We start from the raw sequence: 19779 nt of genomic DNA on the forward strand, positions 1-19779 counted from the left end.
TCTAAATCTATTAAATAGCATCTAAATATAAATAATTTACTAAAAGTGCTATAAAAGCTAAATTGTGTTAAAATTTTATCAAAAAATTCTTAAACTGTCGCCTTTAGTAAGGCCCTTTTCAACTTATTATAAAAATAGCAATCATACTTATTACATATTGTAGAAGGGAATTATAAGCTTCGTACAAAATTAATTACAAAATACTTTCAATTGCTAAACAAGCATTGCAAAATAATGTTTCTTACCTCATTTTATCCAAAATACTTTCAATTGCTAAACAAGCATTGCAAAATAATGTTTCTTACCTCATTTTATCCAATCTAACCTATCTAATTTTCTTTCCTAACCTACAAAATCTTGATAAAATTTCTGGGTATATTTTTCTTTAAATAACCTGTAGAAATAACCTTTCAGAGAGAAGAAGAAAAAATTATGTCTCACATTTATGAAAGTCTGGTTATGTTAGTCATTTTCTTTTTGCAAATAACATCCTGTTTTTTTTTTTTTTTTTTTTTTTTGCTAGTGGTTTTATCAAAAACAATACTTCCAGATAGATTTCTTTGGTTTTTTAATCTTTTTAAACAATTTAGTACAACAAATTTTCCAAGGTAAAAGAGTCTTAAGTGAAGTTTAAAGTTGTCCGAATATTTTCGATTTTTCAGACAAAACTATTTGTCCACAATTTTTAGGTTTTGACCCTGATATTCATGTATTCAGACCATCCCATTAGGATTTTGAATACGAATGCAGCTTGTTGCTATATTTTCTGGCATAGGGTTTTTAAAAATGTTTGTTTTAATTCGTAATTTATTGCGAGTCCTTTAACTCTCTGAAAGCTGTAAAATTAAGTATAAAAAATTGCATGATCTAAACACCTAAAGTTATGAAGTAATTCTCTGTGTTTCTTCCATTATTATAAGGTAGCGTGATTGTATATATATAGATAGATAGATACAATTTGTATGTTTATTAAAATTTATTTCTATATCTTTTTTACTCTATGATTGTTTCCGTTACCTTCTTCTCTCTCTTTTTTTTTACATAGTTTTTTTCTTATATCTGTTTTAATGGTAACCTTTTTCATTTGCTTTCTTCTTACAGGCTAATTTCTCCGCGAAAGTTTTGAACTGATGTAAAAATTTGTGCAAATCCCACCAATTCACAAAGCACATTTTTTTTATCTATACTCATTTTAAAAGTTAAATTCATAATAAAGTCAGTTGAGAAACATTTTAATCTTCATAAATTATTCACAACCAATTAAAAAAAGAAATTTTTTAAATTCAGTAAAAATCTTATTCTTGGTCTGATAAATACTATTTTTCCTTGCCGAAAAAAATTTCGAGCATAAGTTTTTAACAACTTCTCAAAGAGCATTTACATAAAAATTTATCCTGTTTAAAGACAGTCCATAATATTTTGTTTACCTAGCCCTAAGTTTTTGTTCATTACGCATGTTTATTTTTTAAAATTATTACTAACTGCAATCAACATCATACATGACTTTTAGATTATGCAGAAAAAATTTCCAAAAAAATTCATTTTGTTCACACATTTATTTAAATTATGTATACCATTGGTTTTTATAACTTGCATTGTTGAGAAGGAAAAACTATTTTTAGCACTAGATGCTTATTCTATTCTTTTGAAACATCAGAGAAGAAAAACTAAAAACTATAGAAGTTGCCATTCAGTGGTACAATAATTAAATAATAAAAAAAATATATATATAAAAAAATTTAATTATAAGTGGCGCTGTATTTTGGCTCATATTGGTCTCCACTACACACTCCCCCTCCTAGTGGTAACGATTATGACACGTAATCTTTCAAATGATTAGGAAATTTCACTTTTCTGCCAGATCTGGTGGTTTTGTATTCCTTTGACCTCTCTTTCACTGACATATCTTTTGGTCTTTCGCTAAATTCTCTCTCGTTGGTTATTGGCTTTTGGTTGGGGATATCACTATCTTCCAGTTGAAGGCATGGTTTTCATCTGTCGATCGAAACTCTTTTGATTTTGCCCTGAATTTCAATATCGAAATATTTATCTTTTCTAGATATTACGGAGTATGGTACAAGATAGACAGGTTGTAGTGAAGAATTGATGTTGTTGTAAAGGAATACATGTGAACAATTTGAAAGTTGTTTTGAAACGAAAACTGTTCTTTTTACATAGGTTGTGGTAGAGATAGGTTTTATCTTCCTTAAGATTCTCTGTAAGTTTTGTGAAAATTCAGACTGTGGCATGTCAGGAAATAGTGAAAAGAATTCCCCTGGTAATGATAAGGCAGTTCCATATACTAGCTCTGCTGATGAGCAACCCAAGTCTTCCTTGACGATGGCTCTTATCCCCAGGAGAACGAGAGGTAGTGCTTCCAGCCATGATTTTGATTGTAATAGATGGCATTTGAGGCTTGCTTTTAAAGCTCTGTGTTGTTTTTCGATCAATCCATTTGCTTGGGGGTGATAGACTGTTGTAGTGTTGGTAAGAAATCCTAAATATTTTCCTAAGGTGCGAAATAGCTGGCTTTCGAATTGTCGACCTTGGTCGGACGTTATGCGAGCTGAAATACCAAAACGTGAAAAACAGTTTGAAATCAAAGCTTCGGCGATTGATTCTGCAGATTGATCTTCTAATGGAACAGCTTCAATCCATCGTGTATAGCTATCAATGATAGTTAGAAGATATCTAAATCCTTTGCAAGTGGGTAGAGGACCAACTATATCAATGTTTAAGTGCTTGAATCTATGTTGAGGAATTGCAAATTGTCCTAGGTCGGACTGTGTATGTTTATGTACTTTAGATTGTTGACATGTACTTTAGATTGTTGACATGATAAACAAGCTCTCGACCATAGCTGGCAGTCTATTGATATTTAGCAATATGAATCTTTTGGTGATGAGTTTCTTAGTGCTTCTAATCCCTGGATGCGACTGGTTACGGATAGATGAAAATATTTGTCCACGAAATTTTGAAAAAATGTATGGGCGGTTACTGCTGGTTGACACATCACAATAAATAGATTTACCGGTGCCTGGAATAGGAATTTTAGCCATCTTTAGTCTTGGATTATTTCTCAACATGGTAAAATCTTCATCATTTTGAAATTCTGCTATGGTTGTATAATCAATCGGCGATGGCATCGAAATTATGTTAATTCTGGAAAGAGCGTCTGCTACAACATTTTCTTCACCTGCAACATATTGAATATTTGTCGAAAATTGAGCAATATAATTCAGTTGTCTTGCTTGTCTAGGGGAGGCTTTCTCTAAATTTTGCTGGAAAGCAAATGTGATAGGTTTGTGGTCTGTATAGGTGGTGAAATTTCTTCCTTCTAAAGTGTATTTAAAATGTTTTATTACAGTGTAGATAGACAAAAGTTCCTGATCATACCTATATTTTCTCTGCTTATCAGTTTAAGAACGTGAAAAGAAACGTAATGGATGTATTTCCCCCTGTTCAATTTGATGTATTACAGCCCCTATGGCAGTATCAGAAGCGTCACATGTGAGAGATATAGCAGCGCTATTTGATGGATGAACCAGCATTGTAGCATTACAAAGGGCGTTTTTAAGGTTTCTAAAGGCGTTGCTAGTGTCTTCATTCCACATTAAAGATATTTTGCTGTTTTTCCTACTCCTTCTAAGTAATGAGGTTAATGGTTGTTGCAGTTTAGCACAATTTGGAATGAAACGGTGATTAAAATTAACCATCCCTAAAAACTTGTGAAGACTAGTGGTTGATGTAGGCTCAGGAACACTTTGTGACTTCAACTTTTGTCGAGAGAGGTTTAATTCCTTCAGTTGAAATTTCGTATCCCAAATAATTAATTTTCGATGTACCAAAAAACACATTTTGTGGTATTGATGCATAAGTCGTAATCACTTAATCTTTTAAAAACTATGTTTAAATGTCCGCGGTGCGTTTTGTCATCTGGGGAGACAATCAATATGTCATCTAGATAGCAGAATACAAAATCTAACCCTGATAAGACCATATTCATAAATCATTGAAAGGTTTGAGCTTCATCACGTAAAGCAAAAGTCATGAAAGGAAATTCAAACAACCCTAACAGGGGAATAATTGCTGTTTTTGGAATGTCAGCCTCGTGCACTGGAATTTGTTGATAAGCTGGAACTAAGCCTATTGAAAAAAATTTCTTTCCATGCAGAATAGAACTACAGTCTGTGAGAAATGGTAAAGGGTAATGGTCTGGAATAGTGATACATACCTGCCAACTCTTCCGGATTTTCCAGAAGATTTTATTTTTATATTTAAAGTGGTAGCAATACTCAGATTATTTAAATTAGCTTTTTGAATTATAATGATAATTATAATGATAATTATAAATGAGTTTGACCACCACTACAGATAAATAATTACAATAAATATGTAAAAGCATAATAATCCTTGCGCAAGCGAATTTCAACGGGAGCAAAATATAAGTATATTTTTTAGTCAGATTCTTTTTCGTTTATTGTTTTACAACCACTCTGAAAATCCATTCTCGGAAGGAGTGAAAGTTGGCAGACATGGTGATATTGTTAAGGTCACTATAATCTCCACATGGTCTCCAGTCACCAGATTTCTTTAAGGTGAGATGCAGAGGGCTGGCCCAACAACTTTTTGAAGGTCTACAAAGACCTTGTTGCAACATGAAGTTAAATTCCTCTTTTGATGCTTTTAATTTTTCTGATGAGAGTCTTCTAGCTCTTGCGGTAACAGGGACTCCTTTGGTTTCTATAAAATGTTCAATGTTGTGACTCTTAATTTTATTATTGACAAGTGTTGGTCGTAATAGGTCAGGAAATCGTTTAGGAATATTATGTTAATTCTGGAAAGAGCGTCTGCTACAACATTTTCTTCACCTGCAACATATTGAATATTTGTCGAAAATTTAGCAATATAATTCAGTTGTCTTGCTTGTCTAGGGGAGGCTTTCTCTAAATTTTGCTGGAAAGCAAATGTGATAGGTTTGTGGTCTGTATAGGTGGTGAAATTTCTTCCTTCTAAAGTGTATTTAAAATGTTTTATTACAGTGTAGATAGACAAAAGTTCCTGATCATACCTATATTTATGCGGTAACAGGGCTCTCTTGCGGTAACAGGTACTCCTTTGGTTTCTATAAAATGTTCAATGTTGTGACTCTTAATTTTATTATTGACAAGTGTTGGTCGTAATAGGTCAGGAAATCATTTAGGAATATCTTCATACTTATTTTGTATTGCATTTAATGTTGGTGTATCAATACGATAACAAGGCATACCAATAGAGGATAAGGTTGTAGTGCCATCGATTAATTTGCTATTTTTACTGTCAACCAAAAGGTGAAAATGAGATAAAAGGTCAATACCTATTATTAGTTTATTAACATCTGCTATCACAAAAGGCCAATTAAATGCTCGCCTCAGTCCCAAATCTAATTTTAACAACTTTTGTCCATAAGTTTTAATTTTGCTTCTGTTTGCTGCAAACAGCAGATCGTTTTTCTTGTGATAATGTGGGCATCACTGAAATTTCTGCATCTGTATCAATTAAAAAATGGGTGGCAGTTCCTTTGTCCCGAATAAAAGGACGACACAGTTCCACCCCTTGACTCTCCGTCGTCAGTGAGGGGCGGGGATCTATAGTGCGCCTTTGAGGAGAACAGCTCCCGAGAAAAGTCTGGGGCTGTCTGCTGCTATGGTAACGAGTGAGATAACATTTCTAATGGGGGGTGTAATAGAGAAATGAAGGAGTCGATTGGTCTACCAGATTGGCTGCTTTATCCGCTTTCAAGAGACCTCTTCAAATTAATATTTTGACAATCTTTTGGCTTTTTTTTTAGGGAGAAGAAATAATATAGGCTTAAACGAAACCGTATTTTCATTTATACTTTTATTCGATATACGTTAATTTATTTGGAATTCAGCTGCTATTTATTTATTGGAAATAATTTTTTTTTAATGGTGGTTAAAATATTTTTTTAATCAATCACTTTTGTCTCATGAAAAAACTTTTGAGATTATTTCTCTCTTTCGATCAATATTTTTTTCTTTGAAAAAGAAAAATATTGATCTTTCTTTAATCGCTATATTCAAGAGGCATTTAATTTAGGTTTCTTATATGTGTTTTTCTTTTTTCATGCAATTAATTTATTAATTGTTGTTACATACATAAAACTGGAATAAGCATTTCATAAACTGAATACATCATGTCATTTCATTCCTGTCTAAGACTTGACATAATCTTGAAAATATGGCTCTACGGAAATGATGTTTAAAATCTATTAGATTTTATTACTATTCCAAAGATGAATAAAGAACTAAAATTTTATGTATGATTTTGATATCAAAATTTATTATTAAATTAACATACTATATAATTATTAGTTTGCTGTTTATTTTAACAAAAAATAATTTTCAATTTCAGATTTGTATTTAATTTTTTTCATTATAATTTTTGTTTGTATAAAAAGGAATCTTATTTTCATGCAGCTTCTTAATACCATTTATTAAATGATCGGATAAAGCATTTACACTTCATATAAAAAATTCATTAACATTATTTCTTACATTTTTTTATCTGTGAAATTTTAAGGACTATAAAACTTTAAAAAATATCGAACTAAAAGAAAGAAATCAAAATTTAAAATAAATTTAAAAATTAATTAAATTAATCAATTTAAAAATTAAAAGCTCTTTCAAAACATATCTACAAGAATAATGTCTTATGCGATTCGAAAAGCAACTTTTTGCTTCAAATATTTTGTTGTTATTTTAAATTTTATAATACTTAGTGGTTCTTACTTTAACTTTTGTAATATCGTAGATTTAAAAAATAAATAAATAAAAAATAAACTTCTTAGTTATAATGTCTTGGTCTTTTTAAAAAATATTTAATTTTGTTAAGAAACTAAGAATTTTGAAGAGTTAAGAAATTAAAAAAAAAAAATAATGAAACAAAAATTAAAGCAAACAAGATAAAATAAACAACGATTAAAAGAAAAAACAAAACTTAAAACAAGCGTTAAACTAACAATGATTAAATAATTAATGATTAAAATAATCACGAAAAAATATATTTTAAAAACTAAAAGCTGCTCTGTCAGAAAACGAGAGATTAAAAGAAAGACGAGTTCTCTAGGATTGCCACTTATACTAGGGAAGGGGAGCAAAGATTCGCCGACTTGTGTCAAAGCTGAGATCATTACATAACTAGTCACTTTCACTCCACACCCCTATTAGAAGTGACTTACCCTAGAAACCATAGTTCCCGCCACTACGCGAGACAGGTGTCCGGAGCTGTTCTCCTGAAAGCCGTACTATAGTTTTCCTGTGGTTGGCGATCTCTATTGTTATGCCAATCGCAAGGTTTATTGCATCTGAAAGCTTTTTCGCCGAACTTCGAGTTATAATAACATGTACTGTGTTCGAAATTACTATAATTATAAGAATTACTTCTAAACTTACTAGTGGGATCTATATCGTGGTTGTTCATAGTACTGCCTTTTGTTTAGTTCGTTAACTTGTAGTGATAGTTCCGAAATTTTTTCCTGTAGTTAAACTATGACATTGTCATTATTCTGACACGCAATGGTGGCACTTTGAAACGATGTTTTTATTTCCCACATTTTATTGGCCATTGTCGCCAATTTTGATAAATCGTCATTACTGATTGATAAAATGCTTCTTATTTCTAAGGGCAATCTTTGAAGCCAAATTGTTTTAAGAAATGGTTCAGTTACTTTATCAGTAGCCAAATTTTTCATTGCTGAGAAGGTTTTTTATCACCCAAATCGACTTGAGTTTCTGTGTCTGCGAACAAAGTAATTAGCCCGTCTTTAATTTTAGTGTATTTGTCTTGTGGCAGATTCGTCAATATATCCAACACTTGTGATAATATTTCGGCTTCGATGGTGCTTACAACATAATCATATTTTGTTTGATCAACCGTTATTGAAGCCTTTCAGAATTGTGCTTCCAACTGCAAAAACCATATATTTGGATCCAGTTTCCAAAATAGTGGAGGTTTAATGCTAACTCTGGCAATGCTCAGTGTAGAAGGATTGGTTTTATCATTTCCATCGTTGCCTGTCATGTTTGTTTGATTTGTTCTACAGTCCTGTTGTCTCCAATGAAGGGTAAGGGAAAATTAACTTGCCTTCTCTTGTATTTACGTGTAGATGGATAAAAATTGACGTACTAGAAAACACCAGGCAAAAAAACTATATATTTAGTTCACATCAGAGAAGAAAAACTAAAAACTATAGAAGTTGCCATTCAGTGGTACAATAATAAAAAAAAATATATATATAAAAATTTATTATAAGTGGCGCTGTATTTTGGCACATATTGGCCTCCACTACACTTCCAAGTACCTCTTTTGAAGCATGCAAGTTTTGCATATATAGAAGAACTGGATATCGACCCCCTCACATCTGTATTACACTTTCAATTATAAGATGCAGTACCCATAGGTGTAATGAAAAAAAAAGAAAGGTACAAAACAACCTTTGTATACAAACGCCCAATGATTTCGGTGACAAATGCAGAATTCTAGCCATGAGGTATGAACAGAGAAAAATTAAATCATGATATGTTATTTTTTCAAAAAACAATGACCTTTTGAAATATTCCAGTAATGCTTATCTTCAATCAAAAGGATGAATAACTTGTTATCTATGGGTCATCTGACAGCTGAATGCAGATTATAGCATGAAGGAAAAAAATATTGTAGAGAAATTACTCATTAATTTTTACATATAGATTTGAAGACTTCAGTGATTTAGAACAAAAAAATGGTAATTGACCAAACAAATTTTAAAAAAAAAATTATATTGAAAAATTTACATCATTTTTTAAAATATTTATAATTAACAGTAGTCAAACACACTAATACAATGAGCCTATTTATTTTTAAATTTTTTCTCAAAGCATTGAGAACACTTAGTATACATTTCTGTTTTACATATATTTTATAACTAACATTCAAAATATTCAGTTAATGAATGCTTTTTCTCATTAATATAACATTTTTTTTCTGTTATCGATGTACTTTGTACTGCATGGTGCAATTTACCATACATTGTAAATGTAAAAATTATTTATGTAATAAAGAAAAATAGTTGTAGCAGTAACCGCTATCTCAAAAAATTTCTACGCTTCTAACTCTTATAACGCAAAAATTATTCGTTAATAAAAATTCGAAATTTCGTGCACATTTAACAAAACATTTAAAGAACATTTTGATATAAAATGTTATTTTTATATGCATCGATTGGCTTTTGAACCATTTAAATGTTTTGCAAATAAAGTTTTAAGTGCATTTTTTGCATTCACGTATTCTATCTAAAGATATCATGCCCTGTTTTGAACGAACTTTGAAATGGTTATGGCCATAAAATTGTAAAATTCGAATTTTTAAAATTGTTACATAGTATAATTTTACGAACAAAAATAATAGCTATTTTAATCAAGGGACTCAATGTTAATATACATTGTAAATAATTTCAAAGATACTTTTAAAATTTCTCCTTGCGATTTCCTTTTTCTTTTCAAGGAAGCTTTTAAAGTGAACATCTATGTCCGGCAAAATGCTAATGTCTCCATTAGAGAAAAAGAGTACGTCCATCGGCTTGAAAAGATTTCAAGCAATATAGCTTAAATTTGTAATTATTTTTCAATTTACAAATTTTAAATTTGCGTCCGAAAAACTAATATTAACTAACTTACATTTATTAAAAAAATTTCCTCGCATGACTGCTGTTTGTCTGCCTATGTTTTGGTTTCCCTGCAAAGCTGAAAGCACATTTTCTACCAAGATTTTTGTTTCGCCCTGCAGAAGCTTTTTACATATTGACATACGCCTGCAACGAACCTTTCACACAGTTAATTAATTATTGTTTACCACCTATCAACGCGAAGCATTCTTTCCTCTACGATTTAAATTTGCTTTTGCTTTCATAGTTACAAATTTTAAGTCACAAAAAATGGACACTAAAAATAAGAAGTTAGGGGACTAAATTTCGAAAAATAAGTTTTTATTTTTACTTCTCAGGACTTATTAGACCGTTTTTGCTTAAATTTTGTATTTTGACATTTAAAATTGCAAATGATGAAAAAATTATATACCTTACATTTCTTAAGTTTCTCGATTTCAATTAAATAAAATAATAATAAATGTTTACTAAAAGTTTTATTTTGCATGAAATTATCTTTAGAAAAACGAATAGGAATTCATTGATCTGATTGGAATTGTATGCAAAACTTTTTCAATTCGCTTCAAAAAAATTGGGATATAGTGAAATACACAACAAAAGTTAACTTTAAAGGGTCCAAACTTTCAAGCGCGCTCTTGAAAAAACTGTTGAAACAATATTTCTAGATTGAAACTACTATATTTAGGGGGTCAGAAATCCGAATCCGACGAAAAAAGGTATATTTAATCGGAGTACGTTTTTATGCCTAATTTCCTAACTTAAAATATCGTTTGGACTATTTAATTAGTGCATAGTAATAGCTTCGAAATAATAGCTCAATGATAATGATGATAATATCTTAATCTCGTCATATCTCAAGAACGTTTTACGTTTTGATTGAATCGAAAAATTTTTCATACAATTGCAAAAATTAGTTTTTCCAAAGGTAATGCCATGCAAAAAATATAGTTTTAAATAGTTAAAAAATGTTTAATATTTTTATTTATAATATGCTTTGGAAAAATTCTAAATCCCGATTTTTGAAATCCCCGTGTAGTAAATGGCGACTGATGCGCGTTAAATCTGTCGAGTCACAGAGTCCTCCATGTTCCCATAACAAATCAATTCCTCTGGGGGTATACTTATCCAGGAGTTTCCTTGTCTTCTGGATTGGTTCAAAACTACAAGGCTATGGAGTTGAACATTAGTAGTCGTAAACCCGAAAATTGGGTCGGTTTTTTAACGACGGATAAAATAAAATAAAATAGCAAGATATTCAAATTTTTATATAATATTAAGGAAGGTAATTTTAAATATCAAAATACAAAATTTGAATGAAATTGGTTGAATAATTCGAGATAAATAAAATTTTAAGCAAACTGGCTTTTTAAAAATGTGATAACTCAGAAACTAAATGATCGATTGCTCTGAAAGTTTGTATTTTGAAATTAAAATGATGTAAAAATATGTAGAACATGCAATTCAATTTATTTTACTATTATTTAATAAACTAATAAAAAAATAACAAGTTATTATTTTAAAAAAAATGTCCTTAAAAATTTGTGTATAAAATGTTTTTTGTAATTTTATGCAAACATTTTTCAATACACTCAAAAAGGTCTCGAGATAATGGGCTATAATCGAAGAGTGAAGTTAAAATTAAAGGACCCAAACTTTCCAACTCTCTCTTTGCCATAACTTCAGACCATATCTTCCAGATTGCGGCTGTTTCCGCATTTGGAAAGTTAATAACCTAAAACTATAGACAAACTTGTATGTTTATCCAGCACAGAATGCATTTTTCTGTTCATTTTCGTAACTTAAAATATGGTATTGACTCTTTGTACGTGAAAATATGATTAAATCAAACGTTAATCAAGGTTCAATCAAATCAAAAAGTCAATCTAATTAAAAATATATTGTTACTGTTTGTTTTGCTTTTTTACCTACTGCATATTTATTGCATTGATTAAAATATAAACCTTGAATCCGAATAAGTAAATGATTTTCCTCATTTAAAAGTATTTTTTAAAAAAAATAAGATGAAAAAATTTGAAATTTTTTATTTCATTCTTATACTTTCATATTGCTTGAAAATTTCAAAAAGCAATTATGTGATCCCATGAACCATTAATAAACACATTACATAAAAAAGATTTTGTAAAGAAGATGACCTGCGTCCCCTAGCGAAGAGGCATGATTAGATTACCCCCTCCTCAGTTATCCAAAAGAAAGAATAGCAGTTTGAAGGATAAGTTCCAAGAAAATGAAGATGTGTCTGTTGGAAAGGATTTCTATGGGACTTCGAGAAGTCGTCAAATTCAACCATGGCTAATCGCATCCGGTCTCTAGCTTAACAATGTATGGGCAAAGTTACAAGTAGTGCAGTGAAACTACAATTACATAGAATTTACAATGTATTTTACTAATTTTTATTATTAATTCTTAAAAATAAATAAATAAGAAATCAACTGCTAAAATTTTTATTAGGCATTCATAAATGAATTTTTGACATTATTAGAATATATTACATACCGCCCTTGCACAATGGCATTGTTTAATGACAAATAATAGATTAATGCTGTTTGCTATTATTATATTAATCAGACTATATTAGGTCTAAGTTGGACCAGTAGGCACTATGACATTTAACTAAAGGTTTTTAAAGCAAATAATCCTGTTAGTAAAATTATACTTGGAACACCAAATATATTTTTTGTAACTCTCAGAGCTCCTTTTAAATTTTTCAGCTCATGAATCAGTTTTTTTTAAACAGCACAGTATTTAATTCGGCTGTATAATGTGAAAAATATTGCATTAATTTTGTCATACTGAGTCTTATTGTTAGCTCTAATATTTCCTCTCTTACCTTTTTCTTAGATAATTTACTCTGCTTAGATGGAAAAAAATAGTTTAACTCATTCGTTTTATGTAATTTTCAAATGTTTGTATTGTTACAATGTTTTAATTAGTATTTATTTATTTTTATTATTTATTCAAAATTATGATATCTTCTCTATTTTTATTACCGTCATTCGGGGCTACTTGGTGCAGGATTTCGCAGTTTTTGAACTTTGACATGTAAAAAAACTATGTTAATTCAAACTTTAGTAAAATTTATCGATATTATATTCATAACTGGATTCAGACGACTGAATTTGATCAATATTGGCATTATTTGTATGTAATATTTACGAATAATAAGTCAAAACATACCTTGCACAAAGTATCCCCCAAATGGGGCTACTTTGTGCAGCGATAGGAATTCAGTTTAACAATCATGTTTTTAGTAAAATATTGATATAAAATTGTTAAAAAAGTTAATTGTTGACATTTTTAAAGACAAAAACATCAAGATATGTAAAGATATTAGTTTGAAAATAATTTTCAGCATTAAAAAACCATTTTTTTTGAAGAATTTTTTCTTAAAAAGAATGTTTATTTCAAAACATTTGAGTTTAAACAAAAGGAAACCATATACATTTTTAAACATTGAAATGGATGAAATTTTAAAAATAATAATTATTACATATTCATTAACATTTATAATATTGTTAAATTTGAACATAACATCCTTGAATGAACATGACAGAACTTGCTCTTCAGTTTCTGTCAAAATCACCTGATGTCCTATAAAATATATTTTTATGTGTTAAATCGTTTGATTAATTCATTAGAAAAATCTTTGTAGAAGAAAAATAATAGTTTACCAGGAAGTTTCACGTGTTTCTTGTGAATTTTATTAGAGATAGTATTTCTGAGGATTTTGTACTACCGAGAAGCTTCTGCAATCGACATACCACCAGTAACTGCTTGCAAACATTGTTGCAGCTTTTCTAAAGTGTAATCACGGTAGTTTCTCGTTCCATGTATTTTTTTATAACGTCTGACCATTTTTCTGTCGGAAAAAAAAAAACGAATGAAACTTTGCACAAAGTAGCCCCAAAGTGCATTTTTTTTCGTTTTCCGTTTATTTGTTATTAATTTTCAAATTCTTTTAACGGTAGCATGATATAATTGTTTATTAATAAATAAATAAAAAATTTTGCACTTACGACAATTGTTTTGTCTTTGCATTTCACAGCTAAAGTTTCCACGCACACTTTTTGACATCCGACGTCCTAGGAAAGTTGTTGACATTGGATGAACGAAACACACCCTGAGATTGTTTTAAAATTCGAAAAAATGTTTGTAGTAATGGAAGAGATTTCTATCTTCAAATTCCACACATTTTTAACATGAAATAAATATAATACTGAATAGCAGCACTTGAAAAATGCCAAATTCGAATTTGCACAAAGTAGCCCCCGCTGCACAAAGTAGCCCCACCCCGAAGGACGGTACTATAATTATTTTACTATATTTTTTATTACATTATCAGGAATGGTCAGATTAATGATATCATCAAATAATATTTTCTTTCTCTAATTTTCAGAATATAAACATTTTTGTTTACTGAAATGCAGGATGAAAGTAAAACTCAAGACAAAAAAAAAAAAAAAAACTAAAAATTGACTGAAATGAAAAATCACTTTTTTATGTCCCCAATGTTTAGTCAGGAGGATGATCTAAAATTTGGACCACTTAATGTTAATTTTACAGAACTTAGAAAAAAGTTTGCTCACAATTCTAAAATTCATTTATTCAAAGATAATTTAAAAAATAACTTTCAGTAAATATTTATTATTTTTCTTCATAATAGTAAAAAAATGAATTAGGTATGCAGTTTTTTCTTTTCTTTAAGGAATGGTAAACAAAAATGGTTACATGGTAAAAAACAAAATTTGAGTGAAATCGGCTAAGTAGTTTCTGAAAAATCGAATATTAAAAAAGTTGTATTTCTAAGATTCGATTTCTCGGGAACTATTCCAAATTTTGTATTTTGCCATGTAAAATTACATACTTGAAAATGGTGCAAAAACTGTTTACCTTTCAATCCAAAAATTTTTCAACTATTATTAAAAAAAATAATAGTATTTCCTAAACTTTATTTTTTGCATGGAATTATCTTTGGATTAACAACTTTTATAATTGTGTGCAGAAAATTTTCAATTCACTTAAGAAGTTCTCAAGGTATGGCAAAATATTCAAAAAGTAAAATTTGCATTGAAAAGGTTCAAACTTAGGACTGCTCTCCTGACCAAACTAGAGAGATCATATTTCCCAGATTGCGGCTACCCTCTATAATTTAGGTGTTCAGAAATCTGAATCCATCAAAAAAGGTATGTTTTTTCAGAGAAAATGTGCTTTTGTGTCTGATTTTGTAACTTAAATTATCATCTGCACTAACAAATAGGCTTATTTGAGGTCACCCCCTCGATTGAGTCCTAGAGCGTGACAATCCAATCATCAGATCAAAAGTTATTCAGGTTTGTCCTTTTTTTGCACGAAGTCCATCATCAGTTCCAATCGCGAATGTATTAAGGTAAAAAGAATTTAATTATGTTCTTTGTTAATTTTTCATTTTTATTGTACTTAATCAACAGGTTCAGATTCGTCCATGGCGATTAAGTGATGCAGATTTTGTGTTGGATGCATCTATGCCTCTTGATCCCAGAAAAACAGTTTTTGTTGGAGGTGTTCCTCGTCCTCTTAAAGCAGGTTTGTAATTCTCTTGTTTATTTTATTTGTTTGAGCAATATTTTATTTAAGATTAGGATTAATAATAAATGCCTCTTTCATATTATGTGATAAATGTATGATCCAATTTTTAAATTTAGTCCTTGTTGTCAATTTTTTTGAATACTGGAAGAATGTTATTTTTCTTTTGAAAATAAATAAAAATTTATTTGGAATATCTATTTAGCTTTGGATTTTTCAAATATGATCACATATTCTTTAATGGGTTATCAACTTTGAAATCAGAAATATTTTACAGAATACTGCTTACGTACCTGCCAAGTCTCCTGCTTATTAAAAAAACTACTGTATTTTACGACTGTCTCCTGTTTATCCATATATTCTAAAATTTCTCTGTATTTGTTGAAGAAATTTTTTTTTTTAAATTGGCGATAAAATATCCGCTAAAAGCAAAAATACTTCTCTTATTTCCTCAACAGATGGTGCTATTGCTACTACTGCAGTATGTTGAGTGTTTATAGTTATAATTATGAATAATGGTTTAAACAAAATCTTCTTTTGATTAAGATTTATATACATATTTTTTACTTAGCTAAATGTTATTGTTTTTATTATTTCCAATTTTGACTTGCATGATGTATCAAAACTTTACTCAAAGCCCAAAAAATTTCGTTAGTGAAATCTCTGTTATTTTGTTTCACCTATGTGCTTATAATAATACCATTTGACGATGACTTTAGATCTAAAAAAGAAAAAAGTTGCCTAATATTCGCATCTCGTTTTTAATAATGGTTAAAACATTATTAAAAACGAGAATGAAAACATTATTAATAATGGTCAAAAAATTTCGTTAGTGAAATCTCTGTTATTTTGTTTCACCTATGTGCTTATAATAATACCATTTGACGATGACTTTAGATCTAAAAAAGAAAAAAGTTGCCTAATATTCGCATCTCGTTTTTAATAATGGTTAAAACATTATTAAAAACGAGAATGAAAACATTATTAATAATGGTCAAAAAATTTCGTTAGTGAAATCTCTGTTATTTTGTTTCACCTATGTGCTTATAATAATACCATTTGACGATGACTTTAGATCTAAAAAAGAAAAAAGTTGCCTAATATTCGCATCTCGTTTTTAATTGTATTCTGTAAAAAGATAAGTAGTAACACATCATATGTGTTTTTGAAGTTTCAAATTTTATATTACCTGGCTCCTACGGTCCTTAAAAATATCCACATCACGTTTTTAATTGTATTCTGTAAAAAAATAAGTAGTGACACATCATATATGTTTTTGAAGTTTCAAATTTTATATTACAGGGTTCCTACGGTCCTTAAAAATCCTTAAAAACTGCTTAATTTTGGTACAAGGTTTTTAAAAGTCCTTAATTTTTCAGCATCACTATAGTTGAAAGGAATGATTTTTGAGTTAAATTTTTTAAAGCATATAGTCGTTCTCTTATCACCTAGAATTAGAACATGCATGGAGGGTAGAGCATTTTACTCATGATTCTAGAATGATACTCCTGAGGATTGTGAAGCATTCCAAAGGAAAAGAATAGAGTGTGGACTAAGGGGATACTGCACATGGAAGAGATTGTGCTTTGAGGGGGGAATTCTAAGGTACCTAAGTAAAAGAACCACACTGACCTTCAAAATCGACAGAATTCAAGAACAGCTCCACTGGTAACACATCTGTTTATAGGAACAAAGTAAAACCCTATGAAAGAAAGTTTCAGAAATTTTTTTTTAACTGGAATCCATGACAAGAACTATTCCCAAAAAACTTGAATTAAATAGATTTGTATAATATTTAAATGTGTAATAAGTAACTTTAAATTTATAGAAAGCAGTAACATTTTTTTAAAATTCATGATTGTGCTAAAAATTAAACAGGTCTGTAATAAACAGGATTTGAAAAATCCTAGCCCAGCTTGGTTTTTCATCAAAAACCTAGGGTTTATTGGGTTTTTGATAAAAAAAAGTCCCAAATTTTTTGAAAAATAACTTACAATTTTTATTCCTGAGTACTAAATAAGAATGCATGATTTGCTTCTAACAAGAAAGTTAAATATTTGGTAACTATAACTTATTTTGTTACAATGTAAATTTTTTAGATTGTTACATTATTTGTATTTCTTAAGAATAGGCAGATTGTTACATAAAAATTTAAATCTTCTCAATTAAAAGATCCCAAACATTTTGTTATTAATGTCTATCAGAATATGTTGTTTTTTTAAAAAAATTTTATTTTACTTTTGGTTGCTTTAAAATTAGTTCATGTTTTTCGTCGGAATGTTTAGTAATATTATGTAAACATAACAGTTTTGGCTGGAAATAATTTTATGTGAAGCTCACTGTAAAAGTAAATGTAGCACATTTGCTTTTAGTAATAATTTCAAAATGATTAAGTTACATACCGTTTTCAATATGCTTTTCGTGAAGTTTTTCAATATATGTTTACAAAATGTTACCTGATAAACTGATATTACATGATAATTTTATAATAAAAGAATACAACTTTCAGTTTAATTTGCGATCAAAATAAAACATCAAATTATAATAATAGTAGAGAATAATATTAAGAATGATAAGGGATGATAAAGAAATACTATAAGAAAATATCTATAAATCATGAAAATGAATAATTTATCAATTTTTGTTAATTAAGAAGCCTTATTAATTTTCTGGCCATAGGAATGTGCTCATACCTTTGAAATATTGTTTTAGACCCTTTTCACTGAGTTATGTATGTTTCACTGACAACTAATACATGGTGCGTAGTGTTTTTAGAAAGTGCTTAAAGGTGCTTATTTTTGCTTTTTGAAAGCCCTTAAAGGTGCTTTTTTCATTGGGTGTTTTTATAAAGTGCTTGATTTTCCCTTTTTGAAAATTAGATTTTTTTTTTTTACCATGTCGATTTTCGTCTTTGCAAAAGCGCGCTTTTCACATTTCAACGTTTTTACAATTCATTCAACCACCATCTATTTCGGCGTACCGTCGTTCCATAGTGTATGAAAGCGCCACTCATGTTACAAGTCTAATGAAATACTTGGGAGTCTGCAAATGCGTCTACTGAGTTGGGTTCGGTGAGATTATTGCACCATTATGCAACTCTGCTGCATTTTGCGAGATATTCTCAATTTCAGGCTCTCGAGCATTTAATATAGCTTATATAGTCAAGAAAAATAGTTCTTTGTCAGAAGCTAGTTATTTTATCATGATCATGTAAAGGCTTTGAAAATTGTTTTGCATTTTGTTATATCGATATAGTGCTTAAAAATATTTTTTGAGTACTTAAAAAGTACTTAAAATGTGTTTATTTTTTGTTTAAAGATTTGGTTATGCACCCTGTAATAAAAACATATAGGTTCATAAATTATAAATCTTCTCTAACATAATTGTATTTTTATTTTGTAAAAATTTTCATAAAAAAATTTAATGCAATGAATTTTTAAAAAATACTAAGTTAAGCCTAATGAAAAAAAAGTGGAATGATTTAAGGCGCTTAGATATTAATAGGGCTTGTTTTTACTTGAAATAGGACTTAATTAGGACATAGTTAGGAAAACTACTCTCATGCATAACTCTAATTCAACTTTTTAGTTCAACGTATTAATTCTTTTAATATATATCTTGATAAATAAAACATTTTATTAATAAAAAAGAAAGAATTTTTTTGTTGTAACTAAATATTTAGCAAAATTGATCCACAACTGGATATGTGATGCATGTCTAGTAGCGGAATATAAAAACTTGTAATATAATTATTTTCAATGTTTTGCCCAAGTTTCTTTATTTACTCTTTTTTTTTTTAAATATATAAAAAAAATTGCAAATCTTAATTTCTGCACTTAATTTTACAATCCAGTTTTAATGAAATCATTAAAAATGAAATACGGATTAGTTTCATAGATGTCATTAACCCTTAACAATCTGAAAATATTTTTTAAAAAACCTGACCCGGGTTTGCAAAAATTGCCTGGTTCTACTTTGGTGAGCTCTGTTAATGCTATTATATCAGTACTTGCACAATTATAATTTTTTTTATTGATTGATTTTCTTTTTTAAGAACGGTAAGTAATTTTCACTTTCACTGGTGGATATATTTATATTCGATGATAAACAATCATACTATTTTTAAGGTCCTTAATTTTTCGAAAAAGTCCTTAATTTTTCAAAAAAGTCTTTAATTTTTTCAAAAAAAAAGTCCTTAATGTTTGCTTTGCTAAAGAAGTAGGAACCCTGTATTAATATATGTTTAATTTTTTTTATGAAACATTTTGGAAAGTTTTTTTTAATGATGCTTTCATATTGTGAGTTGTTAACTAATCTAACTTTTTTTAAAAATGATTTTTCTTAATTGTAAAGTCCCGTATCCGGAATCGGTGGGACTTCCAGAAGTCCGTATAATAGATTTTTCCGTATAATACACCCCCAAGGTAAACAAAGCTTAAAATGATTTAATAAACCATCTGAATCTAAGAAGCAAAAAATAAATAAACACTATTTTT

At 29.2% G+C, this 19779-nt stretch overlaps 1 protein-coding gene across 2 annotated transcripts in view; it reads left to right on the plus strand.

Moving 5' to 3' along the window:
- Positions 1–19779, plus strand: part of LOC107444581 (cytoplasmic polyadenylation element-binding protein 3) — an 88882-nt gene that overhangs the window by 52128 nt on the left and 16975 nt on the right. For both annotated transcript variants that reach the window (XM_016058754.4, XM_016058755.4), the window contains one exon: positions 15169–15283. In XM_016058754.4, coding sequence (XP_015914240.1) covers positions 15169–15283 — 115 coding nt within the window. The remainder of the gene's footprint in view (positions 1–15168; positions 15284–19779) is intronic.

This window comes from Parasteatoda tepidariorum, chromosome 11 (assembly GCF_982258835.1).
Source record: "Parasteatoda tepidariorum strain Cologne lab strain chromosome 11, Ptep-v5.0, whole genome shotgun sequence".
In the NCBI taxonomy this organism is placed as follows: domain Eukaryota; kingdom Metazoa; phylum Arthropoda; class Arachnida; order Araneae; family Theridiidae; genus Parasteatoda; species Parasteatoda tepidariorum.